General features: G+C 54.3%; 1 protein-coding gene across 6 annotated transcripts in view; it reads left to right on the top strand.

Moving 5' to 3' along the window:
- The first annotated feature begins 2,676 nt into the window (after positions 1-2,676).
- The window catches only part of BCL2L11 (BCL2 like 11), a 44,190-nt gene continuing 34,762 nt past the window's right edge, over positions 2,677-12,104 (top strand). For 2 of the 6 annotated variants that reach the window (XM_070429693.1, XM_070429695.1), the window contains exons 1-2: positions 4,154-4,426; positions 5,230-5,624. In XM_070429693.1, the coding sequence (XP_070285794.1) occupies positions 4,164-4,426; positions 5,230-5,624 (658 nt within the window). In that variant the 5' untranslated portion in view covers positions 4,154-4,163. Of the gene's footprint in view, positions 2,888-4,153; positions 4,427-5,229; positions 5,625-9,916; positions 11,888-12,104 lie in introns of those variants that run through there. The other 4 variants (XM_070429697.1, XM_070429696.1, XM_070429699.1 and 1 more) reach the window with 4 other exon arrangements.

Here is a 12,104-nt window from a genome sequence, read left to right as displayed (position 1 = left end):
CAGTGCTGTGCCCTCTCCCTGTTACCCGACCACCCATGCCACCTCTCCAGCTTCGGGGGAACCCCCACGGCTGGTGCAACCCAAGGTCTCCCGCTGGCAGCGGTGCCTAAGATTCCCAGTGATTTTGATAAACTGTGGTGCTGAGTAGGAAAAAAGTCAAAGCGTGGAAATCAAACACCCGAGGGCAGAAGTTCAGCTCAGCGAGCAAAGCCGCTCCAGTGAGTCAGAGCCTCCCGGGCTCCGCGAGGAAATGTGCGGCTGACGGGAGCTTGCGCTGGGGGGCTCCGAGCAGCGGCTCAGCGGTCCTCCCAGGCCCGCGGCACCCGGCGGCAGGACAGCGCACGGAAAACGTTTTCACCAAAGGCAACTGTACTATGTTCTCTAGAAGCGCAGATACCACGTTTAATAAAGAAATGAAGCGACGCGAAGGCTATCTTGCGGCTTGCGAAGGGTGGGGTGGCCGAGCGGGCAATGCACCGCAGTAAGTAGGTTTCGGAATTTGGAGAGACCACCCTGGCAACTCCCATGTGCCTGGCGAGGGCCTGATTCCCCGGGTCTCAGGTCCCCGCGGCCCTTTCTGTTCCAGTCATCCTCCGTCCTCCCCCTCCACGAGTCGTGGAGCAGGCACCGCTCCGCCCGTATCTGCAAGGGCGCCATCCGTGCCGAACACCCTTCTCTGGCTGCCCCTCCTCTGGCCGGTTTCGGTTTCAGGAGGACCACTGGATGCTGCGGGAAGGGCAGCGGGAAGAGCTCCAGGCCACCGGCGGGCGCGCCTGGGGCCCTCGCCCAAACTCCCCAAGCACAGCCTGGGTGAACTAAACAGCCGCCTTCTGGCCGACCTCCAGGCTGTGCGCCAGATAAAAGCACCTAATAGGTTGCTTTCCTCCTCCCTTTGTTTTTTAAAGTGTTCATCGGGTTGCTAGAGCTGCACCGTGCGTTTTGTGTTTGTTTGTTTTTATTTTCCCGGCCCCTACCTGCCTTGTCCAGGCCCGGAGCACCAAGGAGCGGGGCGGGTTGGGGTTCCTGGCGGGCGTAGTCGGTGCTATGACTGGTTCCCCGAGCCACGCCAAGCGGTTCCCGCGCAAAGCTCGCCCGCGGCTGCTACCTGCAATCCTGAGCGGACGCTCCAAATCGCGGTCAGGATATACCTCCGGCCTCTGCGTCCACCTGGCCACGTCCACGCCTGTCCTTACCCTTCTGCAGGGAAACCTACCCCACTCCCCTGCATCTTCTGGGCACTCACTCGCCTAGGGCTCGCCGGAGGATGCACTGAGACTTTCATCTGGGGCTGTGCTGACACGGTGCCCTTCTGTATCTGCTCACAAACAAAAACTGACCCAAGAGGCCAGAGAGCGAGACAATACCGAGGACCCTCCCTTTACCATCCGGGGGTGCTGGTTGCAGCGGCCCCTAAATTGAGTTTCTTTAATCCGTCTAGCCTGGGCTCCCCCGTGGCGAGAGCTATTTCTTCTCTGGACCGACCTTACACCAAATCGCGAGTCTCAAAGCCTGGGGAGCTCAGGGAGGGGCGCGCAGGACGTGCTCCGGGAGGACAGATGGGGGTGCGGACCCCAAGAAACACGGGAGGCGCGCGGGAAGGAGAGGGGTGGGACCTCGGATTCCAAGAAGGAAGGAGAGAAGGCGCTCAGGCAGAAAGGCTGGAGGTACTGCGCTCCCCATGCAGGCTGGAACCCCGCGGCCGCCTACACCGACCGGCCTCAGCAAGCCGAGGGACAGTTCTCTGAGCCCAAAAGTCCTTGAGGATCCCAACTGGACGGAGGCACCACCCTCTCTCTCACCTGGAGACCGCAGCTCTTTTTGGTCCTTTTTATTATTTTTCTTAAAAGGATTTTTTTAAAGTTACTTTTTCATTTCCTTATTTTACCTGCTCGGTGCACGCTCGCTTCCCGTCTCGCAACTGCGCTGCAGAAAGAGGCTTTGGGGATCGCTCGGCGCTCTGTTCTGGTTTCTGCCCACTAATGGCTCCACCACTTAGCCGAGGTCTGGCCCGGGAGAAAGGCTGGGTAGCCCAGCAGGTGGCATGAACAGGGCGCCCCAGAGGAAGATGAGCAGCCGGTATATCGGGTCCGGCCCGAGGACCTGACTCTTGGGACTGGGGATTGAGTAGAGGCGCCCTTGTCCACCATGGCCCCGCGCGTTCTAGGGTCCAACCCGTCCTCGCGCCCGCCCCAGAGCGGCTAAGAGAAACTCCAGCAGCGAGTCCAGGGCTCTGGGCCGCCTCTTGAGACTCCGCGGGCGGCAGCCAGCGGTCCGGCGGGCTCGCTGTGCCAGGAGCGCCCCCTCTGTTCCACGCGCACAGCGCGGCCGCCACCGGGCGGGAGAGAGTCGAAGAAGCACTTGGGGTGGGGGAAGGGTGGACTCACGGCGGCCCGCAGCCTGAGTCACTCGGCAAACACTCTCCCGGCTGGGGCTGCGCGGGCGGCGCGCGCAGCGGGAACCGGCCAGCGGCCCCGCCTTTACCTGCCTCGGCTAGCGCCCCCGGGTACGCCGCGCCAAGGGACGGCGACCGCAGCGCCAGGGGGTGGGACGGGACAGGGCGAGCGGGGCGGGCCTTGGCGGGGGCGGGGCCCACAGTGATTGGGCGCGGGTGCAAGGCCGCGAGAGGGGAGCTGGGCTGCACAAACGCGCAGGTTTCACTTCGCTCCGCGCCGCCTCCAGGTCTTGAGCTCCTCTGGCCGCTCCTATCCGTATCGCCGCTACCGCCGCCGCCGGGTCCTCTCAGACGTCTGGCGCGCCCTGCCCACTGAGGCCAGCATTGCCTGGGGCTGTTCGGTTCACCCCGTCCCCGCCGCCACAACCTCAGCGCCTTCCCCTGGCCCGCGCGCCCCCAATGTCTGACTCTGACTCTCGGACTGAGAAACGCAAGGTAAATACCTCCGGATTCCCGGGCGGGGGCGGGACGCGTGGTTGACGGGCGCCGGAGCCACACGTTCCACCTCCTACCCGCTTCCCGCGCACGTGTTGGCCGAGACACACGCCCAGTCCCGCCTGTAGCCGGGCGGGAAGTGGCGATCCGAACGGGTCGGGTCCTCTCCCAAGGCAGGTCCACTTTGAGGAGATGACGTCCTCCAAAGTCTGCTAGTGCTTAGTGGAACTATGGACCTGACCGTGATGCGGCGCGCGGGGTGGTGCAGCGTCTTGGGCCGCTGGAGAAGCAGCGCGCGTTCCCCGCGCCGTCCCGGGAACCGAGGCCGCTGCGCCGTGTGACCTGAGCGCCCGGCAGGGAAGTCGCGGGCCGAGCGGTAGGAGCTGGTCCTTGGTGCGCGGCTCGATGCCGGGGATTTGCAGAGCTGTGCTGGGGACTAATTGACGAGATTCGGCTTTTCTTGTGCACATCAGGCCGAGGGTTCGGGGCAGCCGCTGCGTTCACGCTCTCGGACGCACTCGGGTCCCTGTCCCGTCTGCGATCGCTCTGCAGACCTGCCAGGCTCCCGAGCCAAGGACAGCGAAAGACCAAGGCCTCCTCCTCCACCACCACCGGGGCCACACGGTGGACGAGCGCGGGCAGCAAACCTGCTCCGTCCGTGGGGCCGGTCGGGTAGTCTTAGCGACTCGGGCGTGCCCGAGCGCAGCCCGACTCCTCGCGGTGCTGCTAGAGGTGCCCTGCCCTCGGGCTGGCCATTAGGATTTGGTGCTTGACCACGGCGCACCGGGTGGAAGAGGGAGGAAGTTGGAAAGGATGAGTGCAGCGGAGGGGGAGGGGGCGGACCTGAGCGGGGGCGGGGGGAGGCGGCGGCCAGCGGCGAGGACCGGAGTCAGAGGACTGCCTGCGGCTCTTGCTTTGTCTCCTAGGACCTAGGTGGCCGGCTCCTCTGGACGGCGGGAGCCGCTGAGGCGCGCGCGGCGTTGGAACGGGCAGAGAGGGTAGGCCGGGTAGCCGGTCCGCAGGGGTCCAGAGTCCTGGGAGCCATCGTCCCCGCCGCGGCCCGCGCCGCGCGCGGAGGCGAATTTGTCAACAATCGCTTGGCCGCTGGCGGCCTAGCCGGTGGCACCGCCCCTACCGGGGCTGGCGATTGGCTGGGGCCCGGAGCGTGCGCGCGCGGGCCAATGGGGGCGCGGGCACCGGCGCCAGCGGCGCGGGGAGGCGGCAGAGCCGGCGGCGGCGGGCGCAGTGCGCGAGGGGAGGAGCGGCCGAGGGGAGGATGTTCCCGGCGGCGGCGGCCGGGGCGGTGCGGGACAGAGGCACGGCGCGTGGAACCCTGGGCGGCCCAGCGGATCGCGGCAGTGGGCACGCGGCCAGCTGCGGGCTCTGCGCCGCCCCGCGGCCTCTGAGCGCGGGTCCCTGGCTTTGTCTGGTGCGCCGCCTTCGCGGTGACGGTCTGGGGGCTCCGGGTCGGCGAAGGGTGCGTGCACGACGCCGCGGGGCCCGGGCCCGGACGCGACGCTCGGCAGGGAAGGGTCGGACGTGAGTTTGAGCTTGCTCGTGGGGAGAGGGAGGATCTAAGGGTGAAGGAGCCCCGCGCCCCGGGTCGCCTAGCGTGCGGGGTTACTGTTAACTTGTCGGGGCGCCCGGGGCCAGCTTCGGGGACCCCCTGTTTGGAGGTGCTCACCTAACAGTGCGGGTGGACTTGCAGAAAGTTTTGCCCGGTGGGTGCGTTGCGCTGCCCCCGCGGGAAGGACCTCGGGCGGGCGGGCGGGAGCGGAGCGGGCCGAGCGGCTCAGAGTTACAAACTCTATTGTGACGCACTTACTACGACGGACGGCCCTTGCCAAAGCTCCCCAGACTTGCTGCCCTCAGCACTTTCGGCAGAACAATGGGGCCGGAGCGGGGAGCTCGGCCAGCCGGCTGCAGTTGCTGCCTCTGCGCGCACTCCTGTGCCCCAAGCGCAGGGTCCAGTCCTGGGAACCAAGGAATCAAGAGTCCCCGGGAGGTTCTGGCTTAGTCCAGAGGGCTCTGAGCAGAGCCCTGTGAATAGGCTTCAGACCCGCTGCCTCCCCCAAAGCTTGAATCTGTGTTCCAGCACCAGCCCGCATAGACGTTGTCAGTGTGTTTTGTTTGGTGGCAGGAAGTTGAGTGCCCCCAACACAAATAATAATGCCTTTGTTATTTTACGTGTGTTTTTATTCTTATCTGGAAGATGGGCAGAGAGATATACTTACTATTGAAGTATTTCTTAATTTCTAAGGAGTACATGAAAATTAGCTAACTTAGTTATTTTGTTGTGATGATTTTGCTTAAGGTAATCTCAGTTTTTATTTTACTTGCAGAAAAAAAGACCAAATGGCCAAGCAACCTTCTGATGTAAGTTCTGAGTGTGACAGAGAAGGTGGACAATTACAGCCCACGGAGAGGCCTCCTCAGCTCAGGCCCGGGGCCCCCAGCTCCGTACAGATAGAGCCACAAGGTAATCCTGAAGGCGAAGGGGACCGCTGCCCCCACGGCAGCCCTCAGGGCCCGCTGGCCCCACCGGCCAGCCCTGGGCCTTTTGCTACCAGATCCCCGCTTTTCATCTTTGTGAGAAGATCCTCCCTGCTGTCTCGATCCTCCAGTGGGTATTTCTCTTTTGACACAGACAGGAGCCCAGCACCCATGAGTTGTGACAAATCAACACAAACCCCGAGTCCTCCTTGCCAGGCCTTCAACCATTATCTCAATGCAATGGGTAAGCAGTTCTGGGGAAGGGCAGTGGACTTGTGGCTGTTTGACTATCTACTGAGAGGCTGAGTGTGGCGTTTACAGCCCATTTTAGAATCACTGGTTTATTCCATATCTTGATAGGAGTGGAGGAGGTGTCAGGACATCATACCAACGTTTAAAAAAATACCACCAAGTTTGGTGGCAGCAAGAGATTGAGGTCCAAGCATCAGCTTATTGGGCGGCAAAGCTGGAGTCCTTTGCTGCTGTCACCGTGTGACATGGCAAGTTCTCGTCACTAAGATTTACTTGGAAAGGACTGAAGTCAGTTACAGCAGGGAGCGTAACATAGCCAGAAGTGTGAAGAGATAGAACAAACTGACCTATAGTCAGTGCCAGCACAGAACCATGAACGTGGTGTTTTCTGTTCACATTCTTCTTTGGGTTTATTTTGTTGGTTCAGTTTTAACGTGGTCCTGATGAGATTCAATTATGGGTTTTTACTTCCGGGATGAAAGGCAGTTTTAGGGTCTGAACCAGGACTGGCAGTCAGTGCTGAGAAACACCTGGCAGTACCAGCGGCGAGGAAGCTGACCTGGTGGGATTAGGGTAAACTGGAGAGGCCCCCCTCCCCCAACTTGTGGCCCTGGGGGGTCTCAGTTGGTAGGCTTTCTGGTAAGATAATGCAAGAACGCAGATTTGATGTCAGATGTCCTGATGTTTAGACATTGGCAGCTATAAGCTTGATTAGACCCTTCACCCTTGGCCTGTGACTTTGAGTCCAGGCAGCAAGGGCATGGTGAGGGTGTGGGTGCAAATCACTGTCCCCTACTGATGGGAAAGGCTCATTTCTTCATCAGGGTCCACCTGGTTCTTCTTTACCTCTGCTCCAGATTAGTTCTTCCTGCTTTGACCAGATACGAGCAGGTTGGCAGCGTTACCGATTAAGAAATTGAGTATTGATTCTATTGAAACATAAGTGACACAAAGTCACCGGAGGAGATTCTTAACTGCTAGAGGACAGTGACAAACCTGGATTTGCAAATTCTGTAGGTGTTGGTCTTCATAACCTTCAGGGAGGTGAGAACTGTGCAGGTCTGTCCCCATGTCACAGAGAAGAAGACGCTCTAGGCTTAGAGGGTTGGTCACTTGTCAGAGGATGTGCACGCTGGGGGCGTGGCAGGCACAAACGACAAAAAACAGCCGCAGCTACATTTGCCTGCATGTCTCGTGCTAATGCTGAGTGATACAGTCGGCCCTCTGTATCCACGGGTTTCATATGCAGGGAGGAGTCACCAACTGTAGATGGAAAGTATTTGGGGGGCTGAGTCGAGAGAAAAACTTAGCAGGTTCCAAAAAGCAAAACTCGAATTTGCCGTGTGTGCCGAACGTGGCTCCGGATCTGTGTGCATGAAGCGATGCACAGGCACACCTCGCTGTCACCTGCACTCGAATACTGGAGCGTCCGTGGGTTTTGGTGTCCACAGGAGTCCTGGGACCAACCCCCAGGGCACCACGCGACCACGGTGCCTTTTTAGGACCCCTACTCAGGAGAAGGAGCCAGACATTTGATTACTGCTGTTCCTTTCGTTATTGCTGTTGGTACGGCTCCTGAACTCATTTCAACCTTAGAAGTTCTTGGTGCTTGCAAATGTGTTTCTGCCCATGAAAATAATCCTGAGTACATGAACCCACAGCTTTCTTGCTCACTAAGTGAATACACGGGGCTCAGTGGAGTGTGTGTTTAACAACCTATACGGTAAGGAGCCTCCAGAAGCTGTTACAGTGTTTCACTGCAGACCAAACCAGTCTCTGCAGGTGGTGGCTTAATGCGCAGGAATAGTTTCTTCTCCCTGTTAACCAGGTATGGGCCAGTTAGTGTACTTTTTAGTGTTAAGGGTGACATGATGGCTTTTTTGGTGACATATTCTTTAGCAAGCTAATTATAAGGTATTCGCACCGTTACTTGAGGTGACAGATGGAGGGCCTTAGAGATCACAATCTCAGTTATTAAGCAAAGTTGTGGTTATACCTGGAAATACAGTGATGGATCCTGAGGTGTAATTTCATAGTAACGACACTTCAGTAGATTGGTGTGGTAACAGAATACATGGGATTAAATGATGAGTTATAAAGATTTTGTCTGAAGTTAACATACCAAAGTAAGTTTTCAGGATTAGTTTTTGGAGATTACTTGAGGAGGGGCTGAGCGGGGGTGGGGGGCTCTGGGGGCTGGTGGGAGAAGAGGACAGTTAGATAGGAGGGTCCGTTCCATGGAATCACATCTTTGTGGTCCAGAACGTTTTCCTGGATGTTGGTGAAATAGTTCGGTTCCTGAAGGCCACTGACATTTGCTGAGTTGGTAGACTTGGTTCTTTTCTTTAGGGCCATATTCACTGTTCCTTACTCAACCACATCCATTAAGATTGTCAATGAAGCTTTTGATAATGTATTGCAAAATGCGTTTTTCACAAAGACGTCTTTGTGGTCGTTTTCCACCAGCGGGGCACGAATGTGAGGTTATGGGAGGGTTCTCCTTAGCCAGGGGCACCCATGTCCGTAGATGGTTTTTGCTCAGAGACACGGGGTGGAGAACAGTGTATATTAGTGTTGTTCCTGCATCTTGTTCTACTGAGAAAGTGCCTTCTGTGTGGGACCACAGCAGCTAGAAACACCTTCATGTTTTCCTCCACATCTCGGAGTCATTTTCTGACGCTACGTTCAAAGAATATCTGTGGGAGATCACTTTTCACTTGACCAAGTTTTAGTCTCCTTTCACCCCGGGAGGATGAAGTGCCAGATGCTCTCTCAGGGAAGAATGATGATTTTAATCAAAGCCGCTGACGGCTGCTGGTGGCTGAGTGCCTTTCCTGTTGTGCACACTTTCACCAGATGTGCCTCACACGCATCGTGCACTAAATGCTGTACAGAGTCACGCTTTGAAGGTGTAGTCAGTACTGTTGAAAGTACGAGTTGAGAAAGGTGAGGATAAGGGTGAAAGCTAGTGATTCACTCCCACGAGTCACTTGGGTAAATGACTTCACATGCACACTCCTCCCCGGCACATTGGAGCTGTGTTCTCTGTGTCCTTCATGGTTCTGCCCACGCCCCTCTCTCAGTGTGTGAGCTCTGAGGAGGGGAGGCATGATGTTCTGCAGATCCTGAGGGCCTGGCAGGGGGAGACAGAGGCTCAGGAGACGTTCAGAGGCCTTCAGGCTTTGCCTATGGCCGCCAAAGAGCTGCCGGAGAACAGTCATCTGTCCAAGGAAAAGACCCTCCAGGTACTAGCAGTGACAGGGAAGGTCTAGCTCAGCACAAGCTTGGCAGGGAGCCCAGGTGGGCATTGAACCTTCAGGCGGGACTAGTCCACGTCAGATGTACTGTCAGTGTCAGTTCACATGGGAATTTCAGGCTTATACATGAACGAGAGGATGAAATAACGGCCCAGTCATTTTCATACTACTATATGTTGAGATATTTTGGAAACAATGGGTAAAACGTAAAAAAAAAAAAATGTCTTGGGGTAAAAAAACTCATTAAATTTATCATCTTAACCTTTTCTAAGTGTACAGTTCAGTAGTGTTAAAAGTAAATTCACAATGTTGCACAGCCAATTCCCCAAACTTACTCATCTTGTAAACTGAAAGGATGCCCATTAAACAGGAACTCCCCACTTCCCACTCCCCTCAGTTCTTGGCAGCCTGCATTTTATCGGTGTCTGATTTTGACTATTCCAGGTTCTCTATTAAATGGGACCCTACAGAATTTGTCCTTTTGTAGCTGGTTTATTTTACTCGGCATAATGCCCTCAAGGTTACCCATTTTGTAGCTGTGTCAGAATTTCCTTCCTTTCTGAGGCTGGATGGTGTGTGGAGACCACATTTTCTTGAGCCGTCCATCCGTTGCTGGGCATTTGGGTTGCTTCCCTCTCTTGACTGTCAGGAATAATGCCATTAAGAGCAAAGGTGTGCAAATGTCTCTTCGAGATCCTGCACTCATTTCTCTTGGGCATGTTCCCAGTGGGATTGCTGGGTCATAGGGTAGTTCTGGTTTCAGTTTTCTGAGGAATGTGGCTGCACCATCTTACATTCCCGCCAGCGGTGCACAGGGTTCCAGTTCCTCCACATCCTCACCAGCATTGGTTATTTTGGTTTTTTTTGACATAGCCATCCCGAGGGATGTGAGGTGGTATCTCATTATGGCTTTGATTTGTGTTTCCCTAAGGATTAGTGATGTTGAGTATCTTTTCATGTGTTTGTTGGCCATTCAATAAAATGTACTTTTGATGTTAATCTTACGTGTTTCTTTTTACTTTTTAAGCATGGCTACTAGCAGAATGTCAAATGCGACCCGGGGCTGGCTTTGTGTGCCAGCTGGACGGGCGGGCCCTGCAGACGGAGGAGCCGGCCTCTGCCGTGGTGCCTTAGCAGCCGGACCTGATTCTTCCCACTCACATCACATCATTTCCATGAAACTTCCTCCTCTGGTGGCTTTTGTTGACTTAGGAGAGTGAAAGTAATTAACCTCATTTTATAAACATCTGGAGTATTCATAAGCATAGGAGTATGCATTTCATCTTACCTCTTTAAACCCATGGTACATGCAGGCTTTGAAAAGGTGGAAGGTGGGATGGTTTGGTTCCTCGGGCCCCTCAGGGCCACCCTGGAGCCTGGGATAGTCGGCTTTGTGAAGACTCAGATCCTGCCTTCACTCGTGTAGACCCTTGGTAGGTCCCGAAGGGGATAGAAAGTGACGAAAGTTTTCTTTACTGGTTCCAAATAAAATTTAGTGATTGATAACTGTCTAGACAGTTATATCTTTTTTAAAAACACCCTTTATTTTGAGATAATTACAGATTCACACGCACTTGTAAAATATAATGCAGCGCACCTGTGTAACTTTGACCCAGTTTCCCATCGTGACAATGCCTTGCGTAGCATGCAGTGTCCACAGCCCGTGAATGGCATTGGTAGAGTACAGCTACCTTGTTCCGATTTTACCAATTCCACGTGGCAGTGGGTGTGTATTAACTTCAGTGTGATTTGTCACACGCATGGGTCTGTGTCGTCACCGCCACGATCAAGATCCTGAGTCGCTTCATCCCAAGCCTACTCTTGGGCTTTTATGGCCACGGCCTCCTCCCTCCCGGTCCCTGACCGCTGACAAACACTGATCTGTTTTACTTACCTACCCTGTCATTTCACGTGTGCGATAGCGATAGCATCACACTCTACGGGAGCTTTTGGGTTTGGCTATTGTTACTCGGCGACATTCCTGTGATCCACCCGAGAGCTGTGTGCTAGGGTGGCTTGGTGGTCATAGCTGAGGAGTATCCCACAGTGTGGGTGCACCAGTGCCCCTGTGGGTCTGTCAGAGACCTGTAGCTTGTCTTTCACCCTCTTCATGGAGCGAAGGTTCTACTTTCGATGCAGTCCAGTTCATCGGTTTTTCTTTTCACGGCTCATGTTTCTGGTGTGCAGTCTTCATCAAGCCCCAGGTCCCAAAGATTTTCGCCCCTCTTTTTTTCTAAAGGTTTTGTAGTTTTGCGAATGACATTTAGATCTGTGATTCACATTGAATTAATTTGTGTGTAAGGTGTGAGGTTTAGATCAGTGCTTGTTCTTTCCAGCACCGTCTTGACAAGGTTATCCGCTGCCCGTCTAACTGCTTTTGTACCTTTGTCAGAATCAGTGGGCACGTTTGTGTGGGTCTGTTTCAGGATTCTGTTTTGTGGTCCTCCGCCAACACCACACCACCATTATTGCTGTGGTTATATGCTAGGCCATGGTAGTAGAGTGACGCCTCACTTTTTATTCAGTATTTTCCAAAATTGGTTAGCCTATGCCCTATGCCTTCTCGTGTAAATTCTTGAATAAGCTTATTTGTGCCTTTAAAACCACTGCTGGGCTTATGATAGGAATGATGTTAAAACTACAGATCAGTTTAGGGGCAAATGTCCATCTTCAGTATGTTACATCTTCCAATCCATACACAGACAGGTTTCTCTAAGTATTTAGGTCTGTAGGTTTTCTAATTTTCAGCATGCAAGTCTTACACATGTTTTGTTAGATTTCATTTACTTTGGAGCAACCATTCGTGGTATTGTATTTTTAATTTTTGTTTCCACATGTTCACTTTTAGTATATAGGAATGTAATTCATTTTTGTGTGTTGATCTTGTGTCCTGCAGCCTTGCTGAACTCATTAATTCTAAAGGGTTTTTTTGTAAATTTCTTGGGCATCCTATCTTGACAGTCATGTAATCTGCAAATAAAGACAATTTTATTTCTTCCTTTCTGATCTGTGTGCATTTTATTTCTATTTGCACTGCCGGGACTCGTAGTGCTGCGTTGAGTAAGAGTGGTGAGAGCGGACATCCTTGCCTTTTTCTCAGTCACAGAAGGAAAACTTCTAGTCTTTAACCATTAAGTACCCGGTTAACTATAGGAATCTTATAGATGCTTTTTAAAAAGATGAAGTTTCTCTTTATTTCTTGATTACTGAGTTTT

This window comes from Myotis yumanensis, unplaced genomic scaffold (genome assembly GCF_028538775.1).
Source record: "Myotis yumanensis isolate MYYU_CA2020_CCGP unplaced genomic scaffold, mMyoYum1.0.hap1 SCAF_11, whole genome shotgun sequence".
In the NCBI taxonomy this organism is placed as follows: Eukaryota; Metazoa; Chordata; class Mammalia; order Chiroptera; family Vespertilionidae; genus Myotis; species Myotis yumanensis.
This window is presented reverse-complemented; position numbering and strand designations above follow the sequence as displayed.